The 24,367-nt window shown below is 38.3% G+C and overlaps 1 protein-coding gene across 6 annotated transcripts in view; it reads right to left on the bottom strand.

Annotated features, from left to right (window-relative positions):
* PLEKHA1 (pleckstrin homology domain containing A1) overlaps positions 1-23,645 on the bottom strand; it is a 37,979-nt gene extending 14,334 nt beyond the window's left edge. For 4 of the 6 annotated variants that reach the window (XM_059820948.1, XM_059820950.1, XM_059820951.1 and 1 more), the window contains exons 1-5: positions 23,247-23,276; positions 7,951-8,111; positions 5,262-5,318; positions 3,718-3,763; positions 1,784-1,881 (exon numbers count right to left, since the gene is read on the bottom strand). In XM_059820948.1, the coding sequence (XP_059676931.1) occupies positions 1,784-1,881; positions 3,718-3,763; positions 5,262-5,318; positions 7,951-8,091 (342 nt within the window). In that variant the 5' untranslated portion in view covers positions 8,092-8,111; positions 23,247-23,276. Of the gene's footprint in view, positions 1-1,783; positions 1,882-3,717; positions 3,764-5,261; positions 5,319-7,950; positions 8,112-23,246; positions 23,277-23,608 lie in introns of those variants that run through there. The other 2 variants (XM_059820949.1, XM_059820952.1) reach the window with 2 other exon arrangements.
* Positions 23,646-24,367: the final 722 nt, after the last annotated feature.

Raw genomic sequence — 24,367 nt, 5'->3', positions numbered from 1 at the left:
AAATATCCTAACCAGCAACCTACTGGATATTTACACAGGACATCCAAATTCCTTCAGAAAGAAGGGGCACACAAATTGTCTTTTCACAGTGAATTACCATGCAAGACTGTGGCACATTCAAAACTTGAAATGGAACTGACCTTGACAAAAACAAAGCTACTTTATAGTCTGCTGTGATTCTAGTTCCTATGCCCAGGACTGCTTATTTTACCAAAAAAACAGCCTGCAAAGAAGTACAAACAGTCCTAAGAGCACAAACGTCAGCCTAGGACAGCTTCCTCCTGGCCAAGGGAAGGTGGCACCCAGCAGCGTGCTCAGCTGTGGCGTCAGGCTCATTCTCTCACTTCCACTGTCCCCTTAGCCTTGCACAAGGCCCGGTTTCACTAGCAAAGGTAAAAGCTGACTCCATTCACAGCCAAATCTGGTGCTGAAGGAGAAGACATTCTTTAAGTGCACACAGATCATGGACCTCAGCCTTTCAGGAGAAGGGGGTTGTAGCTACAGCGTTATGGATAAGTGCTTCAGCCATCACCAACTCCTGCTTAAAATGTTACAGACCAAACCCACAACCACCTTCTCGTATGAATGCATTTTCAAATAGTACTCATAAATAGGTACACAATGTACTAGACTGCAAAGGCTCATAGTTATTTTGAAATTATCAGCACTCAGAGTCCTAAAAAAATGCATCAAATCTCGAAGGATTACAATCTACAGCAAGTAATACTCACATGAAAATTAATAATTGAATGATCTTAATTATTTGATTAAATCACTGGCCATACTAAACTTCTGAACTGATTAACAGTTCAAAGGCTTGTTCCTTCAAAGACTAAAAATACTAATGATTTAACTTGCATTCTAAATGGCTGGTGAAACATATGATAAACCGCTTTCAGCCTAAACTCTAATTTGATGCAATTAATTCTTTATTCACTCTTTCTTGAACTGGAAACAGTTCAAGCTAGGTTGTGGTGTCTCCTCCTTATGGAAAAACCCAAGTGAGAAGGCTTTATGTTTGTTTTTTTTAATTTACTATTAGTAGTAACATTTTTATAACTCCAAAGAAAGGGCTACATTAAAACAATGGAAACAACTCACGGAAACACCCTTAGATAACCTAAAAACGAGAAAGTTACTGACAAAAAATATGAATGTGCACATCCATGCTCAGAACCCCTTCTTTGTAAGGGTATGCTGTCAAAACAGTTCATGCCATCGCTTCCCCATCACTTCACCGTAACTTCTGCCTCCTGAAAAGACTGAGGTAATACCTGGGTTTTTCTATCATGTGATAACAAGCTGTCCTGGTACAAACCAGGAAAGTAACTTAACACTTATCAGAAGAGTGCATTAATCATTCTTTGAATGGATGTTACCTGAAATCAGGAGAGACCCTTTAGAACACGGCATGATATGTTTGCTCATTATTTTAGTGCTACTTTAAGAAATACAAGCTTTTGACACCAGGCAAATGGATGTGTATCTTTTCATTGCTTGCAAGTGTCTTCTGGATATTTCAATTAATATTAAATGTGTATGGTTAATTTTAAATTATTAGAAACCATCATATGCTGTAATGAAAAAGATAATCACATTTTTGTCCCATTTCCAAAGCAAAAAGTAAAATAAACTCAAGTTTAGGTGGAGTTCTGTACAGTTTCTCCAAGTCTCAGAAAGCCAAGCCAAGACTTGTCTGTAGAGATAAAAAGACTACTCTAGCATAAAAACTGAAGGCAAAGGTTACATTTAAGCACTGCTAAATATCAACTAAACCACTTACTGTGATTTTGGTAGCTTTGTTCAGAACATTTACCCATTCAACTAGGTCCTGCTGATCATTGGCTTGTAGAAAGTATTTTCTCATCCCTGCATTCATAACTGTTAAAAACCATTACGAAAAGTTAACAACACTGAAATTTAAGAGCAAACTTAACACCATTATAAAAAGATTTGATTTCAGATGAAAAATCCAGTTGAAGTATTTAAGCTCTCTGATGCATTTCTTTTTAGAAAGTCATCTTAAGATACATATATCCACTTGACAGGCTTGCTTTATTCTAAAAAACCCTTTTTTTTTCCTTAATGTGCTCCACTTAAACGGCATCATACAGAATTTCTATTACATAGAAATAAAGCCTTGAATTTTATCAAAATTTTCTACAGCTCCTTTTCCCTTTTCTCAGTTTCCCTAAGCAACAAAGTTTTATACTTGGGGACTTCTACAATTTCTCCTTTTAATCCTCTGACCAGTATCTGTTATCCTTTTCAACAAACTCATTAACGTGACTGTGATCACTGGCTTTTATTTTTTTTTAATTTGTGGAAAAATCAGTATTAATTACTCAGTATATGACGCTCAGGACCAAACAACGTTAAAATAGCCAGAACATAAAACTTTATTTCACTTTAGTGACTTGACAGAGAAAGCATATTTTCAGTAAGTTTATATATCTAGCTGGCAACACCTAGCATACCTTTATCCAAAAAGTACCAATATAATTCTGTGTAACAGTAAAAAAATCATGACCAGGTTTCTCACAAATTCTAAGAACTTATCTTGAAATTAGTTTTAAGGTGAACAGCGACTAAAAACTTCCCAGAACTTTGAAGCATTGCAGCTAAAGTCTGAACAGACTTTGCTGCTCTACTTACAACATAACAGTTCTTCAGATCATCACTAACAGCAAACACATGCCAGAAACAGATACTTTTTTCTCTTCTATCATCTTTCTCCCCAAAGTGGATGGTTTGAAGCAAACTTTATTAGATGCAAATATAAATTCAAAATACAGAACTGTATTGTATGAATTGGCTGAAACAACTCCCGGTTATTTAAATAAAAAGACAATAAATGTAATTTTTTCCTCTAAAAAGCATCAAATATGCTTTAATAAATCAGAAATATTAAAAGCTTTCAGCCAGCATCTTGGATCATTAAGGCTTTTTAGAGCTGGCCCACTGACAAGAGCAACTTTACAACTGATGAAGACAAACACCTCTACACACACACATCTGCAGAGGAATCTGTAGATGGCACTGAACTGACACGCTAGGTACTAGTCTAGAATCCCTGAAGCTTTACACACAGGAGCGATTTACCATGTGTTTCATGAGCTCCAACACAGAGACTGCACAAGGCCGGTGGAGGTGCCTGCTCTGTGCCTCTCCAACACTGCACATGGCAAAGGACACCTTAACTAATTGTCATAAAACCTTCAGGCATTTTCAGTACCTTCTCTTGGGTGAATGCAGCCATAAAGAATTGTTATTCATAAACGGAGCAGAAGCTGATTCCAGTCTCTACACATACGTTTGCGAATGCCAATTGCTTGTCAAAAAATCTGGAATTATGGTAAATTCCGGACAAATTATTTATACAGATTAAAAGTTAAATTTCTTGTCTTCATAGCTGACAGGCATGCCATGTTTCTGAAAACACCCACTGTTTTTCATTAGTTTATTAACGCCTCAAAACTTTCAAACTTCTGAAGAACAGTTCTCACCTACTCTTCAGTAAGCTGCAATATGAAAAGCCACAAAAACACCTTATGAAGAAGCCAACATTTCCCTCATACTGAATAAGAGACAGTGAATACAAGCTATTTTTAAAAAATACACTACCAGCTGTATCTAGTAACAGAATTGCAGAACATTATCTTTGTTTCAAATTTCTGAAGAATGTACTTGATGCACATGCCGCATGCTAGAACTTACCAAAACAGAATTCTGCCTTTGGCCTTAGCTTAGTTGCATCGCTAACCTAGTAGGGAAATTAAGATTATAAATATCACTGTGCATACAAAATATACATCAGATATCACAATTTTTTCCCTCTTTCAAGTGGCTAAATTTGAAGATTAGAAGCATAGCAAGCTTGTTAGGTATAAAGATATACAGAGATAAAAAATACTATATAAAATTCAGTTCAAGCTGTGCAACCTGTGGCAAGAAGACAGCTTAAGCCATATGCTCCTATTCCTTAAGTTTAAGGATTCACTACCAGACAAAATGTTGAAATCTGAAAACATAACAGTTCTACTTGCATTTGGAAGTTATATGTCTCAACTGAACTAAAAATTCAAGGATGTTTCATACTGTCAAGGATATCAGTTGTATTTTGATTCATTAACACAAAAATAATAACAGGCACTTTTCTTCAGAAGTCTCTAAAATATTGCAGTGTTGGGGGGAGAAGAGAGGTGGGTGTCCTGTTTTGAGAGAGGCATTGACACTTTTACATTATAGTGCACTTATATCAGGGGTAGGGGAGAAGGCAAAGCAGGCTCTCACATCAAAACCTTTTTTTTTGGCCAGAATCAAAAAACACTCTAGTTACTACATAACTAGAACTATGGAAAGTTAGACAGAATCTCCACACAGGAGGCACACTCAGGCTGCCTTCAAAGGTGCACACAGGTACAAAGGCACAGGTGACCACCCCTGCTCCCCTTAAAGTGAGATACAAGATTTCAGATTTCTTAAGATGACAACTGTGAGGTGTGGGGCAAAGTAAGCATAGAAGAAGGAAACCAGGAAGGACATAAGCAGGTCTCCGCAGACATTTCTGTACTCATGATACAACCGGCATCAATGGTATCTTTTACAAGAATAAAAAAAAACAGAACAAGGAAGGTGGGAAGATGAAGTATGACAACAAGAAAAGCAAAGGAAATGAGAAAGGATGAGAAATGAGCAGAAAGACAAGAGAAGGTCAGTTATTTTTCTCCACTTATTTGTTAATGCAGTATCTGCTACAAATTTACCCATGGAAAGTTTCTTAGTTCACAGTTTTCTTTCAGACATATTTTGAAGTGAGTGTATACAGAGTGTAATGAACCAAGTATTTTCTAGAAATTTTTCTGTTCTATCTATTAAAGATCATTATTACTTGGAAATTTTCACACCAAAAGACTTATCTTCCACTTCATAAATGGCCTGTCTTTTCTCCAAGACTAACTGGAGTTCAAATACTCATAAAGAACTGAAACGTACAGTTCAGAAATATTAATTCTATGCATCACAAAGAGCTACCATTTGAAATCACAAAACAAACCTAGACACAGTAATTAGTCTGTTCTTATTTTAACTTGATACTATTGAAGAGTTTGTAACACTTCTCTAAAATTCAGAAGTAGCATACAAGCAAAAAGCTTCCCATGCGCTACATAATGGGCATTTAAAATTGACTAAAGTTGAGGCCTTCAGAAGCAGCCCTTGGTAGCTGCCATCAAAATTTAGCGTCTTCCATATTATCTTACCTTTGAAATATAGGTAAGTTTAATGACTCCAACAGGTGGAGATCCAGAGGGAAGATTCTGAAACAAATCATATGTTACAAAGTGAAACTAGTTTATTCTCATACCACAGTCAGTGTTTACGCATAAAAAGCAAATAACTCAATTCCACAAACAAAAAGAAAATCCTATGTGTTTTTACAGACAATACACAATGCATGCTCGAAACAGGATCTAAACTACTTGTTTATTATATACACATCTGTTAATCAACTAAAAACAGAAAGACTGCTAAGGAACAATACAAATACTAATTGTTTCAGAGGTTTATGTATTTTACTAGAGGAAAAAGGATTCTTGCAGGTCTGCATCCAGGAAATCCGGAGAGAATACTTTTTCCTTAACAGATGTTGGTGCCTTATGTATTTCGACCAGGGCAGGCGGAAGGGACAAGAAGTGACATTCATCTATTATGTCAGATACTTCAAAGGCCATCTCACATATTTTCCAACGCGGATTGAAAAAAATCATAGTCTTATCATTTAATGTTAAAGTTATTGCAGGGAAAGACCATGATACTTCCTAAAGTTGCACTTAAGCCTAAGTACATTTACAATCCAAAAAGGAGGTGACCATTGTTTTTACATCCTTGCTTAGCACACTAGTCTTAACATTTACATTACTATTCACAATCAGCTAGCAGCCTAGAAATACAACAGTTAAAGAACTGAGCATCACAAAAAATGGTTAACTTTTTTATTAACTGTTTCCGATAAAACAGTCTTCCTAATTTTATTCCTTTAAATAGAGCACAGTTTTCCATATACTTTTTTCCCCATTACAATTTCTACTTTCAAAATGGCCCTTTATGTTACAGTATCATTCTTCCCACTACAGGCCTCCCCGGAGGCCATAAGAATGGTATTGCATCTGCTCGCTGATCCTTTCCCCAGCTAAAGTGTTCTTCATTATTCTGTAGTGCCTTATGAACTTCTACATCTCAAAGAGGAGCCTAATGCTACCCACAGAGTCAGAAAGACAGACAAATAATTGGTTTATACTCCACTTATATTTCAAAGTTAAGAAGTAGGTTAGGTTTACTACAGACTGGTAACACTGAAATGTAATAAAAATAGTCTTCCCGTTCTGCCCAAATAAATAAATTTAAGTTTTACTTTATCAGAATTATTTTGATCCCAGCATACACCAGTTTTATAACCTTTATATTAGGATAATAATGTGTGGTTAATGGTGGACTTAAAAACATTATTTCTTTGAACGGCTGAATTGATTTTCACAGATACAAATAGAGCACTCCTATCAGCAACCAAGGGCCCAGTGAAGTTCTGCACACATGGTAGACTCATTCTAGGTAATGAGTTTCATCACTTCAAGGATTAAGAATGGTCTCCACACAGTGGCTCTATAAAGCTCTGTAGTTCTTCAAAACTAAAGCAGCAAAAGTCAAAAAGCTTCAACTTGCCCCTTGCAAAGCACCCTTTCATTTGTGCAGGAACGCTAACATTAAAAAAAAAAACAAGCCTAAACTAAAAGCTTTAAGAGGTGTGCACTGCAAATATCATTAGTCTTAAAACTTCCGAGGAACTGTAATTTCTATGGCATTTGAAGTTTTTGCCCATATACCCTGGTTATATCACAGGAGAAACTGAAGAAAAGAACTACTTCATATCACTCTGAGATCAAATGTTTGAAATCTCTTATTTCCAGAAATTATTTCTTTTTCCTCCTCAGTATGAACTTTCGAATGCTTCAGTCACAAGTCACGTTCATTGAACTACACATCGTTTAATTTTTTTTTTCGTTGGTTCCTTTGAACAGTAGACTTCTGCATTTTAGCTGTGGTCTTTCTGGCAGAATGGTACACGAATATTCTTCTGGCAGACGGTTGTCAGCTGACCTAGATCCTATGCTTTCACTGCCTCTGTACCCAAACCCTAAGCAATTATCTGTTCTCCCCTACACTAGAAAACACATTGATGGGTGTACATTGTAAAAGTAGCTTTTATACAAAGGATGCTCTCCATCATGATGGATACAAGCTTTTCGTGTCCACATACCATTCACGCTGTATTGAAACTGCAAGCATCATTAGAAATTGCTTTTCAATGACTGATTCAGTTGAAGTAAAGTAACATAAAACTGCTAACTGACCCATGCTATGCTAAGAAAACTACGTACTTCCACATAGGGTTTAAGGTGAATCAAAAGATGTGAAATAATGAAACTGGTATGTCATTTGGCTCATCTGGTTACATTATATAGCAATACCTAGTGCCTGTAAGAACCTGCAATGCACATTCAAGACACTTGATAGAAAACAAAATAAATATAGCACATCGTGATTCAAAACAAATAACTGATTTACTGTGGTATCAAATTCAGATTCCTAGCTGATCCCCAATTCTCCTGTCAGCAATTCACTGATGTTCAAGTTGTTTTTAATGTTTTACTACTAGCTGCAATTGGTAATGTTTTAAACAGAAATTATGTTTTTTTCTTTACAATATTGCACATATTAGCAAAGAAGAGACACCGATTTACAATGATTTCACATATGTAACTTCCCCCCTCCCCCACAGCTTCTAGGTCCCTAAACTAATATTAAACCCCACTTTTCTCAAGTAAATTTGTTAAAAATCTGAAAAAGTTTAAATTGATAAAAGCCAGATAACTAGTGCCAAGAAAATCTCACCTGTGGGTTATCCATGTACCACACCAGACTGTCTTCTCGTGTGTCCAAGATGAAGTACCGCCGCAGAAATTTTCCACTATTCTCATTTTCTTCAATATCTAGGAAACCACAAATGCGATTCTGACGATCCACATAAGGCATTTCTGACCCTGAACATCACACTGCAGAACAAAAAGCATAGAAGATAAGCACAGTTCCTCGTTACTAATTTTAAGACTGTTCTATACCTATCCACGACATTTTGAGCAGTTTCAACTAGCAGCTTAAAGAAATTTCTACAGAAGAATAAGTGAAGCGTAGCTGTTTCCCCCCCACTACCACCACTGAATTTTTAGATAGGTCTTTCTTACTTCTCTGAAGCGTATAGTTAGGATATCTAATACCCTAAATGCAAAGATACAAGTGGTAAATAGTAGATGAGCATCAAGACTAGCTTTTACAAGATCACTGAAGAATAATCAAAGATTCTCCTTCACAACTTGCACAAAGATGACATAATGCTAGGTTTACATTTCCTTCTCTGACACTGCCTTTCAGGGTCAAGAAAGGATCTTTGTCAGCAGCTCTACTGTCCAACATGATTTTTCATATTTTGCTTAAGCAAATTCAACAAAAAGGCTTTTAGAAACATCATTCAAATCTTTCTTTTCTCCTACAAAGAGAACTTCATGTCTAATAACATCTAATAACAGACATCTTTTCATCTTTATACACTAAATAGCCAAAATGAAGTTGTATGTGCAGCAACAGATATGTGAACACACTTGCTAGTCCAAAACTGAAATCCTCAATATCCACATGGTACTTAGTTTGAGGGTGGTAGGCTTTTTTTGTTTTGGGTTTTGGGGTTTTTTTTTTTTGCTTTGTTTTGCTTTAAGAAAAATAAAAATCTGTACTGCTGACCACCTATTTCCATTTTGCCTGCTTCACTTTTTAAGGCTCCATCTTACTGCAGGTTATTGCATCATTTTTTTTGCTTCCTTTTATTTTACGGGACAGTCATTTTACCTTAAGAGCCAGCCTTGTAAGACCAAAGATAAATTTGCATACTCATCTAAAAAAGGCAATAAACCAACATTTAAATATGATAAAAATCCGGTTGATGCCACTCTTCTCCAGAGCAGGAAAGAAACAATTCAGTCCTCTTCACATTTTCTTACAAAACTCAGAAAGAGTACACATCCAAAAATATTAACACGAGACAAAGAAGGTTTAAGCACTTCACACTTTTCATAACATCTTCCAGCTTTCACTGTGTAATATGGAAGTTTCTTTTTACTATTTCTTGAAATTGTTTTCCTTTACTATTTCCTTGCTTAAAGTTGTTCGATTTAAATATAGTTATATATACACATAATGAGGCAGACACCTGATAACTATCTGTAGCTAGCTATTGATACACCGCAGTAAAACATGATGTACGGTTAAGCACATTTTAAAGTGTTTATTTTGGGGAATCAGATATACAGATAAGCATACATTTATTTTAGTGGATCAGATATACAATCATGTAGATACATACTTGTATTTACAGCTGTCATTTTATATGACTAATTAGAATCCTAGTCAAATTTTGCTTCAACCACTCTGAGAAACAATTTTTAAAAGATGTATTATGATTTTAATACCATACTAGAAGAATTTCTAGTAAACAGTTTTAAGTCTTTTAACTCAATCTGTAAAATAGCCGACCTTTTTTGTGCCCAACACCAAACTAATCCTCTGGTGCGAACTCAAACGTTAGGTTTGGCACCAGGGACCACATCTAACAATCTCAATTCAGCAGCATTTGCAAAAAGTTGAAGAGACTGCAATATCATAGTGATGACGGACTGTTAAAAATGTTAGGTTTTTTTTAATATAAGCTATTAATTCTAAAGTTAAATGCATTTTTGTGTGTAGCAAAGTTAACACATTTTTGTTTGAGATGCAAGACGTTTTCTATATAGCTACAAGGTCATTGAATGTGTATAAGCCTTCCATTAAGCACTTCACTGATTTGTTTTTCTTTCCACCTCCAAAAAGTTAAAGAGTCTCCATATTTAAGGTATGCAATGATGGTTTAAATCTTCAAAGGCATAGGTTTGTTCTTTAATAAAGTAACAAAATTTACTAATGTAATCCAAATTTTATTGGTACATTCCTCAATTTAAATATCACAGATCTAAGACAAGTTCTGTAACTGAGTTATAAGTAACAGCAAAAACAAACACTTGAGCACTCTTAAGACAATGCCATGATCATAACAAACATTCATCAGTAGTTCACATGCTGGCTCTTGGGATCACTTTACACTGAAGTAACATCTCACTATAAACACATCTGTAGCTAGGGGCAAGCTTAAGGGTAGCTATCCGCTAAATTATACCTCTAAGCAGGCACAACTTGGCATTACACATTGTTTTCATTTAAATGAATTAAGAAACTTGTCATTTACCAGTATTGTCCTCAGTTGTGCCAGGTGGTCCCTCAACAAAACATACAGCACTTCTGGGACACAATTTCAGCTTAATATCAACAGTTTATGATACCCAGAAAAGCCTTGTGCCTAAAAAAGCAAATATTGGTGGCTGGTTTCCTGTTTGAGCAGGCTTAAGCTGCACTCTCTGCAGATGTGAAGAAAACGAAACAAGGAAAACTTGCTTTTGAAAAAACGATACAAATTGATTATGAGTCCTTGAATAAAACCAACCAAGTGTTAAAGCATCTATCTTTCAAAAAACCTTTATGAAAAATGAAAGGAGGATACTCATAACACTGCATTATGAGCATACAATTAGCTAAAGTTGAACTACTCCAATACTTCAAATTTTTTTTGAGGGCAAAAGACAAAATTCGGAAGCTCTCTCTTATTTGTCAATAAACCAATTTTCACAGAAAAAAATTCATACAGAAAAAATAAATTCATACAGATTTTCAATTTCAAAGTACTACTAGCTAATTTCTAGCCTACAAAATAATACTATTTGTCCTCTGATGAAAATACAGGATAAACAATCATTAATTTATACAACTTAAGTTGTATAACTGCTGTTTTCTTCAGATTAGTTCGAAATTCCTCATGACATCTACCAGACTGATGCTCTTAAAGAATAAGAGATAAAAAAACCCTGTAACTTTATAATAAAATTGAAATCAAACAAGAAATCGTGCAACTGTTTTTCAGTTTTAAAAGTCTGCTTCCATCATATTACACCTTGGCAAGATTCCACTGTAAATTAATACCAATTCTATTCAGCGTTCATTAACGAACCACAATTTGTAGTGCACATTAAAAAAAAATCAATTTGTGCCTTTCTTCCAGTTACTAAAGCAACCGAACACAGATGACAAAACCACCACTACGACACCCTTCCAGGCAACTCTACACTGACCAAAAAACCAACAAAAGAGGGAATTACCACATTACTTCTAAAGATTCATAAAAGGAATTGCAGGACTCCGACATTAATCCTTCAGTGTAGGAAATCTGGCTGGAAGACCACCAGCCTAACTATTCACCAGAACTTCAACTTAAAAGTGACTTCAGAATATGGATCCCATCTTACACAGATATGATTTATTTATCATGAAATTATTATTTCAGGTGATTATAAAACAAAAGTCTCCAAGTCTGTGTATGTTTTACAGCTCTTATTACATGCACATGTAGTTACATTCTGCAGCAGAATCTGCAGCACAGAACAGTGTAGTAACTCTTCTGCCCACTTTTAGAATCAAATCTTATAAAAAGATCATGAGCTCTTAAGAGAGAAAAGCTGAAGGCATCAAACCTGTAACAGATTACATACAACTTCATTTTATTTTGCCTTCCCTCCCCAGAGTTGGGGGGGGGGGGGGGGGGAGGGCAAGGGAGGGAGGAGACACAGGTCAATGACATAGCACTACTTCGGAAAAAAAAAATTCCCGTGGCCCATTTCCTCTCGGTTCTCGCCATAATCCACCAAAACCTAAAATATTTTTGAACACCCATTTTGTGCTGTATATTGACACTCATATGTAAGAATTCAGAAATCTCTCAGCTCCTTAAAATTCCTTCTCGGAGGGTTGTGTTATAATCCAAACAGGACGTCTCACTTATTTTTGAAGTCTTGCATCCCTCTTTCCAGTGGCAGTGTACTAATTTAAGTAGGTACATACCTCATCAGCCCAGCTTCTCTCAGATTTCCCCTCTCGCCTCTTTTCCTCTGGGGTATACCATACACCAACATTCCTCAACATTTATATCACAAACTGAAAGCTGCCTGGCCTCCTGGGCACCGCTATAAATAAAAATCACAGATCACCTTCTCCCAGCCCATAACTGTAAATGCATGACTGCACAACTAGAACTGCAGAGGCACACAAGCGTCTCGTTTTCACCATTTATTAAAGACTGCTTAAGCTCTCCTACATTAATTTCTATTTTTAGTTTCATACCAGCACCTGCTCTTGAGTTCACCTCCTTTGCAGTTTGGTTGCAGATATTTCAAGTACAAAGTCTACACAAGACCACTAAAGTGGCATGCAAGGTAACATTTCTATGGCCCAGTCTCTCCTTTTGACAGCTAATGCTTCATTTCCACAAGTAGGCATAAACCACGGACCGCTGGCTTACTAGAGAAAGTGGAACTTCATATGAATATGAATATGACCATGCAATAGGCTTTGCACTATCCACTTGAAAGCTTGATTAAGAAATACACCGAGATGAGCACTGCTCCTTAATACCTTTTAGCTTTATTTTACATGTGTCTTCCCCAAGCTTTATGTATAATTTTATTATTATTTTTATTTCTTTAATTTGGAGTTACACTTCTACTTTCTGCTCTATTAGTGTATGGACATTTTGAACTTTGGATTTAGCTTATCACAGGAGATGACTTTGGGGCTCTTTTTCTATTAGCTAAGAAGATTAAGAAACATACGTTACTACTTACTCATCTCTATGAAATGTTGAACAACGTTCATAAAACTACACTTGATAAATGTAAAATGATGCCATGAGTCATGCCATCCCTCCTCCCCATCCCCCTTTTTGAGCTCTACGATTTAAACTAGCTCCATCGCCAAGGGAAGCTAAGCAGTATCCCCAGCAATCTCCAGTCTTCCTTGCAGTTCCATGGACAGCTTAATTATTGAGCGCTCTTGGCTTTTGCCTAGGTAATTACTATCAGCTTCCTGCTGTAAATCAGCTACTCTCCAGTTGGTCGTCTCTTTTACTGGCCATTTACTCCATTTACTGACTCCCAAGGGCAAGGGATGAGTTCAGACTGTCCTGCTTATACCTCAAAGAGCACAGCAATGAAAGCTTTCCTTCTTGCGTACACTCAGGACAACAAAGAGGAGGGGGGCGGGGGGGGAACCCCAACCCTGAGACAACCAGCTCAGAACAGCCTCTGAAAACAAGTCACATAAATCTTCCAGGACAATTGTTCAAACTTCTTTATTTTCAACCCCTTGAAAACCTTCCAGAAGAGGCGGAACACTGTACAGATAATTTAAACAGAGACAACGTCTCTGTTCATCTTTCACAAACCCCTTAAAGCCACAATTTCCTAAGTACCCAAAACATGACAGGAAAACACTAATCCAGGAGCTGAAGAGTTGACTTGGGTACATTTCTGTTGACAACCGAAGATAATTTAGGATTGACTGTTTTAAAATGGCACACTGAGCTTTTCTATTTCCCAAAAATCCTTCACCAATTCATTTTTGTTCTGGAGGGCACAATAGACATTGCATGCTTCTGTTAAACAGAGAAGACACGACTTTGATTTGCTAGAACCGTATGAAACTGTTAGCAACTACATCTACAAATGAGAACTGGAAGTCTCTAGGATATGCTGCCCCCTAAATTTAGATTCCGTCTCTAAAGTGGTCAAAGAAGGAAAAAAGCAGCTGCGAAAGGTCAGTTTTCACCTGGAAGAGAATTCCTAAGAGTAAGAAGTTAATCTCCAAAATTAAAAGATCTGAAGTAAGTACCAGTAGCATTGACCTCTCCCATCCCTGAACAAACTATGAGGCATATCAAACAATACATCCCTCCCCCAGCATCTAACCCAGCTTTCAACCTGGCCACAATATAGAATCATCATTTGCACTGATGAATCATATAACAAAACCAGCAGTCTTATCTTGCACTTAAGTCTTACTCAGCCATCACTGTCTTCAAAATGCATCTGATCTGCTGTTTTCCAGGAAGACTTGTTAAATCAGAGTAAGCCAACTATTCCCTTCTTTTCCAGTGTCCAAACTGGAAAAGCAAGTCCAAACTATTCTATGATTCGAAGTCAAATGACTACAATTTTATTCCATACTATCTACTACTTAAATGCTACAGCATTAACCCTGGGTGGTTTCAATATCCACATATAACCAACATTTATTAAAGTATACGTTTTACAACAGAAATGCATCAAAGCAGCAAAGTTTGATATACCTCCTTTCAGTACAGATTGAATCCAGTAAAACCTGCAACGTCCCAAGACCCTTGGTATAATGATACGCCAATGAGAAACAGTTGGCTCAAACTGAAGCGAGAAACGACCGAGATGAAGTTAACCACAAAAGACGCATGCAATTAATGAACATAGACCACCGCCTCCCTCCCTGCTATGCTGGCAGTTAAGGTTTTTCACAGCCATTTCGGTCTGCCTCCCAACCCCAGACACACCGCTCACCAGAAAGCCGCAATCATTCACCATGGACGACGACATCAATCCATGCACAAGCTCTTCATCTTCAGGCTAAACTGCAGGAATGTTACCTTTGTCTAGGTAAAAATTTCAGTATGTTTTAGGCGAAGATTGGAGTTCTAAGGAAAATGTTCTGAAGCCACCTGAATCCATCATCCACTGGCCTATTTCAAATACTAATCTACAAGTTCCACGATAGAACAGACTGGTACTTCCTCAAAAACTTTTGCAGGAATTTCTGCAAGTGATGTTTCATGCTCTTAATCTAACCTCTTTCCTCCATTTTAAGGTATTTGCAATAGCAGCCGAAGGCTTTGGGATATGGTAAAATGAGGAAATGCACTGCACAGGATGCAAAATTCCTATCACTGACCTCTTAAGACAGCCAAAACAAAAACCCTCACCTTTTAATGGTTTTTGCCTAGCTAAAACAAGTATTTGACTTGTCTCTCTAAACGCACTGAGCTAACGCAAATAAAAGGAACCATCCTGTGCAATGAGGCCTTTATAAAAGACACTCTTGAAATTTATCTGTTAATAACTTATGAGTGATGACTAGCCTAGAAAGCAATAATGTAAAATAACAAAATTAAGAGACAGTGAAAGTATATGTTCAACCACGCAAAGTTTTTACAACACTCAGAAGTACAGTTTTCATCACTTCATATTAAGTCTAGGTAATACAAAGTTACTCAAAATGAGATATAACCAGAGAGATGAGTACAACAGAGGAAAACAAAATATAGTTACACTAATTCACTTTGACTTATCTCATAGAATCCTGAAAACAAATTATTAAAAGCTTATTAATTTCAGTTTCAGACTAGTTAAAATGCTTAATAATGCAGGTTCAGAGCTGATTATTATTTACAAATATTTTTGTGATTATGTGCCTTTTCAAAATTTTAAATATGTGCTGTATGTAAAACACCAAATATGGCAAATTAGGTCCTTGTTCTTGAAAACGCTTACATGCATTAGTCTATAGAAATTGTTCCATTCATGACAACTAAAACAAATTAAAAATTAAGCAGGGAATAAGCACATTACTTATTAGGATTACTTATTATTACTAGTTACTCATCAGTAAAAAACCTGTTTAATTTCAATTACTAGTAACTGTTTCATCTAGGCCAAGCACTCTGATAACTCAGATGCCACACACTGCCAGCTATTTCAAATTCAATCCAAAATCGTCCTCAAATATGAAAGGGCAGGAGTCTCAAAAGCATCCCAATGACTGTGAAGCACTAAGACTAGCTCCATCAAACTACAAATCCTGATGAAGCTTATTTGACCTGAGGAAGTTCCATATGAAAAGGTGAGGCTGGTTAAAAAAAGAAATTGCCACCTTTGAGCCAGCGTTGCTGATTTTAACTCTGAATCCCAGGTAAAAACTCACCAGCACAAACAAACATACACCTTCTTCCTGTGAAGTATGTAAAAAAATAAATCAAAATGCCAGCTGGTTAGGAAGTTAACAAGTTGAAAATATCTTCTTCAGTTTTCACAGAGTGCTCTCATATTGTTAAAGAAATAGCAGCATGTACATAAGAGTGTGTTAAATTAATTTTGAAAGTACCACTTAAAAAAAAAAATTATCTGCCTTAGTAGCACCAAAATGTTGTGCTGAAAACATTGGGTAGAAGCCAAACAGAGGGAAACTTAAAGAGCATTGCAGTAGTGAAAGATTACCTTTTACATACAGATCCAAAGGCAAGTTCTAAATTTAAATGCAAGAATACCACATTCCGGCTAATTCCATTAAACTGCACATTTAACATACTCTAAAGCCAGCTCTGAATAGCTCAATAGCTGCAAACTGCGATTTCACATTACATATGTCTACTAATAGCACAGCATATTAGAGGCCACCTGAACACAAATTTCAGACAACATTTAACAATTTTGTTTACAGTGAGCTCAGAACAAAGCAAGCATATTTTTTAATGCTCGTAACCAACTGTGGACTGTAAATGACTGATTTTTCAGTTCATTTAAAGTATCAAATAATGATAAGAACACTATCAGATTAATATTTGGGTTGAACTTTTTTAAAAATGTAAAAAGATTTAATGAAACCAAAGCACACAAAGCAAGTCACTGATTATCAAATTTGATTTTATAGAACTAATTTAGCGAATTCAATGCAGAATAAAAAAATGCAGTGGTTCATCTCCATCAATATTTTGGGAAGGAAAAATTGTTGCCATTAAGATTCTATCTCACTGTCATTTTAATACAGTGGGACTTCACAGTACAGACCACCTTCAGTTCATTGCACAAGCCACTATGCGGGCCAAAATTCCCGCTACTGCAAGGACTAGATGTCTCCTCCAGAATCTAGCTTACTTATCAATCATGTTAGTACTACACAAGGATTCACAGTGATTAGGACTAATCTCAGAGCTCTTCAGTAAGCCCAAGTTTAGTGAGAGTTCTTTAGGAAGACTAAGGCTTTGTCTGTCTCATGTAAGTGAACCAGTACTCATTTACAGAACACATGTCAGCTCCTGTTTACCATGGTGGGAGGAGAAAACTAAGCTCCCATCAAATGGCAAGGTTTTCAGGTCATTACCTCCCCCCCTGCCTTTTAATACTTGTTAAATTAAGAAAATAAAATCCCACTCTGGTATATTTAATAAAAGTCTCATCTGACACAGAGAGAAAATACATAATATTTTATATTAGATAAAAGTTTATCTGCCGTGATAGCTTTTGTAGAGTAGTGACAGCACACTAACACTTCACTTGAAGCACATACTTCCCTATAATTTATCGCACACAATTAATTTCCAGTAGTCTTCCCTCTTGGAAGCAAGTCGTGAGCCCAAGGAATTGTCCTCACATCAGGTACAGCCCATGCCTGGTTGCTGACCTTCTTCCTTACCTTTCTTCTCATTTGCGCAATGACACAAATACCAGTTTACTGCACAGCTGCACTGACACTGGTGCTTCTCAAAGCATGAATTATGATGGGTATGGAGAATAACAATGCTCCACCTACAGAGTAATTCCAATACTACCAGGAAGTCATCAGGCTCCTGGCACTTCGCAGGATTGCTGCCTGACCTATACACAGCAAGACGGAAATATTCCAGAAGAATCGCAAGTCCTGTGTATGTGCAACAACATGCCTTAAAATCCTGAATTTACCACGAGTATGCAACAGACTGGTTTTCAACATACTGTGCTGCAGCCTTCCCCCAAGAAGGGAACAAATGGACGTCCCAAAGAAATCCCACTTCTCCACCCAAAAATCTGTGCACTAGCACAAATTAGGAAGACTGTATAAATAAATTACAGCACCTACAGTGAACTTGATTTAAGTAAAAAGGTTAATGAGGAAAAAAAACCCCAAAGCCTTAAGTCCTGAATAAGCAGGAACACTTTTGAAGCAACAACCTTTAAGCACTGCTACCTAACTTTGCAGCACTAGTGCGTAATACAGGCACTGAGTGTACTAGCTACAGAAATAATTTGCCAGATGAATTATTAGTACAGCCTAAATTTCCATTTGATACTATAAACCTCCCTAAAGAGTTAACCAATATATTTAACAACACTTTTTGAAGTGCAGTTTTAAGAGGACTGCTCACTCTTACAACAAACCAGACATGTAACTGTTTTAGCACTTAACAGAAGAACACTTAATTAAGTCACTAGTCTGAACAAGTTCAAACATATTTTCTTGGACATGGGATGTAAATGTGGTGGGGACCAAAGCACTCGGAGAGCATACACATCAAAATAATTACATATTAAACTAATGAATTTATCACCTGTCAGTATCGAGAGACTGTTCCTGGGAGTGTTGACTCTCAACAATGAAAACATGTTTGCAAAGCTTGATAATTGCTGTCTAGTCTACATTTTCAGTTTATAGCAATGACAATACCATCTTACATTTCCCACCAGAAGGATTTTAAATCCAAAATACTTTTGGCTCTATGAAGTTACTAAAGGTGCTGCTGTTTAGAGGTGGCTGCAAATTCTTTTCCCCCTCAGGCGAGCGGGGAGGTAGAAAAGACGATCTTTTCTCATCCTCTTTCACATGAAAGGACAATAAATCAGACTGAATTTAAGAGATTCTGCCTATCATGCCAGCAGAACAAATGAACAAAATTGATAGCTAAAACATTTGGATGTAATGGTTAGCTAGAATTAAGAGCGTTTTCCAAAGAAGAGACCAGTCGATAGAGGAACAAAGACAGCTTTGCTATTGTTCCTTGTGTGGCAGAATCATAATAGAAAAATTTTGCCTGGTTCATTCAAGATTTTTAAGCATTGTTTTTATACTTTCTTAAATAAACAAAGCAATGCAGTGCTCCTTAAAGTTTTAAGGACTTGCTTTCCCTCTTTTTAACAACTTTTCCAGTCAAAACTTCCCCCCCCCCTTGATTTTTCTGATTTTACTCCTTCTGCCTGGAGCTTACCCCTAGCTTTAAACATGGGCAGTCTCCTAGACCTCTCCCTCCCAGCATAAGGGAGCTGTATGCCCCATGTTACTACCGCACCTGAACACATCAAAACCTGACTGATGTATCCTTGTAACACTTCTGCGATGCAGAGAGCCGCTACCGCTCTGCAGTTTCAGTATGAGAACGGAGGGACAGAGAAGCAGCTTGTCCCAGGCCACACAGGGAGCTTTTGGCAAGACAGTGAGCTGAACCTGTTTCCCAAGTCCCAGAGCAGCAACCTCACCATTGAACCACCTTTCTTCTACATAAAATACCTGAAACTATTCAGATTTTCAAGGCAAAGGCATATGTTCAAACCTGAAAACTGTTTAAACTGTTGAATGCCACAAATGTCTACCAGACCTGCAACTCCCTACCTGTGCAGATAACATCTGTTAAAAGTAAGTGGCTCATACAGTTCTGCACCAGAAAGCTTAATAAGTTCCTTCTCCAAGATTAAAGAAACACCTACACATTCTAGATGCTTCTGCAAGTCCCTGGAGGGAGAAAATGCTGCTTAGTGCTGAGACAATGAACCAAGCTTCCTTCCTCAACAGTAACAAAACCCTGCTGCTTTACCCAGCACTAACAGGAAAGTGTTATTTATAAAATTGAGCCATATACAAATATGTATCTAAATGTTTCTCGAAGTTAGTCTACAGCATGTATCAAGATGACCTTAGACTTACAAATTTTCAAAGTCCTAATTTCAGAGATCAGTGTAAGAGTAGAAAAAATTTTGAAACAGCTTAGCCATGTCTCCCATTCCAATTCATTTCAGTCATTCTGTGCATTAAAGTGTAACTTCAAAAACTGAACTTGAACCATACTTGTTACTCTGACCTCTCTAGCAGATAATTTTAAAGCAGCTACATTATTTCTACATGTGAGATAAGCTCACTAGAATTTTGATATTTATGTTTCTTATATAATTTTATAAAGCATTGAGAGCAACAGTTCTAGCCTTGTCTTGTTGCATTTAGGCTGAAAACCAAAAGAATACATGTACTGACTGTTGTATTTCTTGTATCATTTGTTTTTTAGTGACATCTACAGCGCTTGCTCCACTTTGTAAAAATGTTTCATGCTAAAGCCAGTTATCCAAATTCCCATATTTTGGCACTGAAGTAAGTTACTATCCTGTATTTTCATGCAATTATACAGCTGCACAAAGGTTTATTTGGCTCCAAACCCCATTAAATATTTTCTAGGAATGTTTCTGTTGTTCATAATTATCAGGGAAAAAACCCAACCATCTTTCAAGAAAGATACATGCTCTTGGATCACAAGCTATTGTTTAGACAAACACTAAGGTACAGCTGGATACAAGAAAGTGCACCCCATGGCATGCAAGGAAACCTCTCACTTGTAACATGCACTCACTTCCCAATGCTGCTGGTTTGCTGCATTTTGAAGGAAATACAGTTACTATGATAGCTGTCAGCTTAAATAACCAGGAACATTTAGTAATAAAGACATCGATGGAATTCTAAATCTACTAAAATAGATTAAGAATTTTGCAGGCCTGGCAGTTTGGGCTATGTCCAACGCTACACTGGAGACTATATTACAACTAGAGATCTGTTCACATTTCAGTAATGTCCTCAAGTTCTTTCTAATCTGTTACAGTCAATTAAAAACTGACTTTTGCACTTCCTCTCTTCTACACTAAAACTCTGACATACAGTCAGCCTTTATTATTCCTGCTGATATGGCTTCCTTGTCTTCTGAAATAAGCCACAGCTACCTGGAAAAACCAAGGCCTTTTCCTGCATTCAGGTCTTCTCCTCATATACATGCCTGCCTTATTCCCCCTGTGTGTGTGTCTTCTCTCTGTCACTCAGTTACTATTCCTGAGGAAGAGTAAGTACAGGGGGAGAGGAGGAAGAGGAAAAGCATTAAGGTGCTTCCTACTTTATTCATACACTGGTTCCTCTTTTGTCTAATCTCGAATTGATATGAAAGCATCTGCTCCTCTGAAACATTTAAACCCTGCAATATACCTGTCATCTTTTTCTTATTTCCACCCTTGAAATGCATAGCTATACAATGGAACATAAGGCCAACTGTAGTTATAAAACACAGAAATAGCTTAAGAAAATAAATTTCATCTTTAAAATTTATTAACTCAAAATTAAATTTTCTACACTAACAAAATAAAATCACAATGTTTAATAACTGCAAGAAGAACACAAGAGAGTCAAAAAAAGTTTTACTCTTTATGAAAAGCTGTCTCTAGCAGTCTAGTATTCAGTGATACTTAGCATACACAAAAATCCATGTATTATCTCTTGAATTATCACTTTCTGCAGCATCAGTGCTTACTTATCCCTGAATTAAAAGCTTTTCCTCCAAATATCAACCAGGCTAAGAATCTCTCTCCACCATGAGAGATTTCAGCCCACTTTTAGCACTCACTCATGTGACAAACAGGAAAACACCACTTACACGCTTCTCTGCTTTACATACCTGACAGTTTTATGTATTGTTACTTGTGTGACTGTCAAGTAAAAATAACAACCAGTAGCAGGAGACAAGACTGCAGAGACCTAAAAGGCAAACCCACTGATAAGACTTACTAGAATGCAGCAAGTGTCCCGTGAATTTATCCAACGTAGAGCCTCATGAGAACAAGTATAAAAGCTAAGGAAGTCTCCCTATATGTAGTTGGATGTATAGACCTTCTCAAGGACTATTGAATTTGCTTTAAAGTGGCATCTATAACTCAGTTGTGAAATAAACTGATACAAGACTTCACCACACTTTGTAACTACTTTCAAATCAAAAGTATTAAAAACCCCATCCTTAAAAGTGCAGTATAGTAAATTCATTAAGACAGAGTAACTCATCATAGCGCAACAAGCCAAAGTTGCCATGCACAGCTCCATCTCGGTCAGGACTGTGTTTGTGCTGTATCACAATGAACACAGCCCAAGTATAAAAAGGAAGTGGACAAATCAAAGAAAAAAAAAAACCCAAACCCTGCTGGATTCAACAGTGAGAAGCTATTCCTGGCACCTCATAGGCCCAAACTGTATGATCAAATATGGCTCTGTCTTCCAGTGTCATCTATAGGACTGGGTAATGGGAAGAGAACAGAAAATGTATATAGATATTATGGCCCCTTTTAGTAAAGTAAGCAATTTGTCAGAAGGCAACAAAAAAGCTGATGCCAATTCAGCTTACTATATGCAGGGATGTCTAGTAGTCTCTTTAGAAGTACTATGCTTTTGTAAGAAGGTGAAGCATGGAGAGATCTAGCTCTTGAGAATCTAAAAAAAAAGTAATTGCCTCTCAGCTTTACTCAGACAAGCAACACCGTTTTGCTCATGCCCAATACATAATGCTCAGCCTAACAAATTAATAACTGTTTCCCCACTTGAAGATAAACTGTTCTTTTTGCTTGTTTATAAACTAACACAGTACATCGATTAGTGAAAATTAGACTTTTTTTTAAAAAAAGGCCTCAAAACAGGAGCCTGTTCCCCAAAGAGAAATTGCTGTCCTCTTGATGTTACTTTGCAAACATTTTATGCAATAATATAATGTCTTTTATGAAGGTTATGCATTAGTTGCACCTAAGGGAACTGCACAATACATACATTATTTAAATCTGTGTTAAGTTAGCAGCGTATCAAATGCCTACCTGGAATTTTACACGTGCTAAAAACTGCAAATATGACAATATTAGTTACAGTTTAACATTCATTTATAGTCAAGTTATCCATTTAAAGACACTTTCCTTCAGTAAATAACCAACCCGGGTTACAACTAAGCTAGAACACACCTCGGAGGTGCGGGCTTGCATTGCTAGCACTGACAACAGCTTTCCAAAACAGCCCTCTTCAGAACTAGCGCCTTTGAAAGCTAAAAACAAACTAGCCACTAAATGTTAGCTCTCCCAATCACACTCAGCTCTCCTTGAAGCTGCAGCTTGAGATTTCAATGCCAAACGCGAGCACAACCGAGGGAGGCCCGGCTTGGCAGCCCAGCAGGCAGGGTGCTCCAGCAGCCCACACCCTCCCAGGCACCATCACTGCAGGGCTCTGCCCAGATAAGATCGCTCCTTCCCATCATGCTCAAAGACCGAAGTTGAGAAGAAGAGAGGAGAAGAAGAAAAAAAAAAAAAATATTACGGGTAATGAGATCATCCTCTTACCTCTGGGGATGTGACAGAGCCTTGACTGCTTTACCAGGGCAATTACGCCACGGCCTCCTATACACTGCCCCCGAGGTGAAACACGGGGAGAGCCCCCACGCCAAAGCGGCGGCTTCGAAGGAAAAGGATGGAAAAGGGGAGGGAGGAGGGAAGGGACGAAGCGGTTACGACCGAGGAGCTACACAAAGGCAGAGGCGTCGAGGGAACAGGACAGTGCCCTGCCCGGTCAAACACCGGACAAGCACGGAAGGAAGAGCATCAACCAGGCGCCTGCCCCACAGGGCCGGGCCGGGCCGGGCAGCCCCGCCGCCTCAGCCCCCCGGCCCCGCCTCAGCGCCCCCGCCCCGGGCCGAGCCACTTACTGGAGTCCAGGGCAGTCCGGGAGCCCCCGTGAGGAGAGCCGGGCCGCACGGGGACCCGCCGCCTCCTGCCGCGCTCCCCTCCCGGCCCGGCCCGGCCCGGCCCGGCTCGGCGCGGCGGGCGGCCCTTTCCCTTCCCGCCCCCTTCTCCCTCCGAAGAAACTTCACCGCCTCCCGCCACCACCGACCACGGCGACACCGCCGCGGCCCCCGCCCCGCCCCGCCGTGCGCATGCGCCGCAGCCCCACCTCCCGGGCGGCCCCGGGCGGCCCTCTGCCGCGGAGCCTTCTGGGATATGTAGTGCGGCGCGGGGGGCTCCGGCGATGCGCGCCCCTGCGGGGCAATGCCTGACGGGAGTTGTAGTTCCCCCCCCCCCGGCGACGGGGCCCGGTGCTGCCCGGGCCCGGCTCCTGAGGCGAAGCTGGAGATGGACGTCCCTCCATACCCAGGGGAAAGCAACCGCTACCAGCCATTGCACGAATACGTGTGACACCTCTTACAGTACATTTCTGCAGCTTTGCTCTTTGAACGTGCAATCACTTTGATTGTAATGGAGAGGGACCCGCAGAAGTTGGGCTGTGTGGAGTCCCTGCCCCACTCTCCCCACAGAAGGCTTGGCCCTTCAGGTGCTACCTCAAAGCTTTTCGAAGCCATCGGTCGCTACGGTTCTAGTGGCAAATAACAACTTCCAGTAATGATCTTTAAACAATTTTAACGGGAATTACCTTCTAAGCATATGCTGTATTTACCCTAAAATACTTA

Source organism: Gavia stellata, chromosome 9 (assembly GCF_030936135.1).
Source record: "Gavia stellata isolate bGavSte3 chromosome 9, bGavSte3.hap2, whole genome shotgun sequence".
NCBI lineage: Eukaryota > Metazoa > Chordata > Aves > Gaviiformes > Gaviidae > Gavia > Gavia stellata.
The sequence above is the reverse complement of the archived record's forward strand: the minus strand, read 5'-3'. Positions and strand labels throughout refer to the sequence as shown.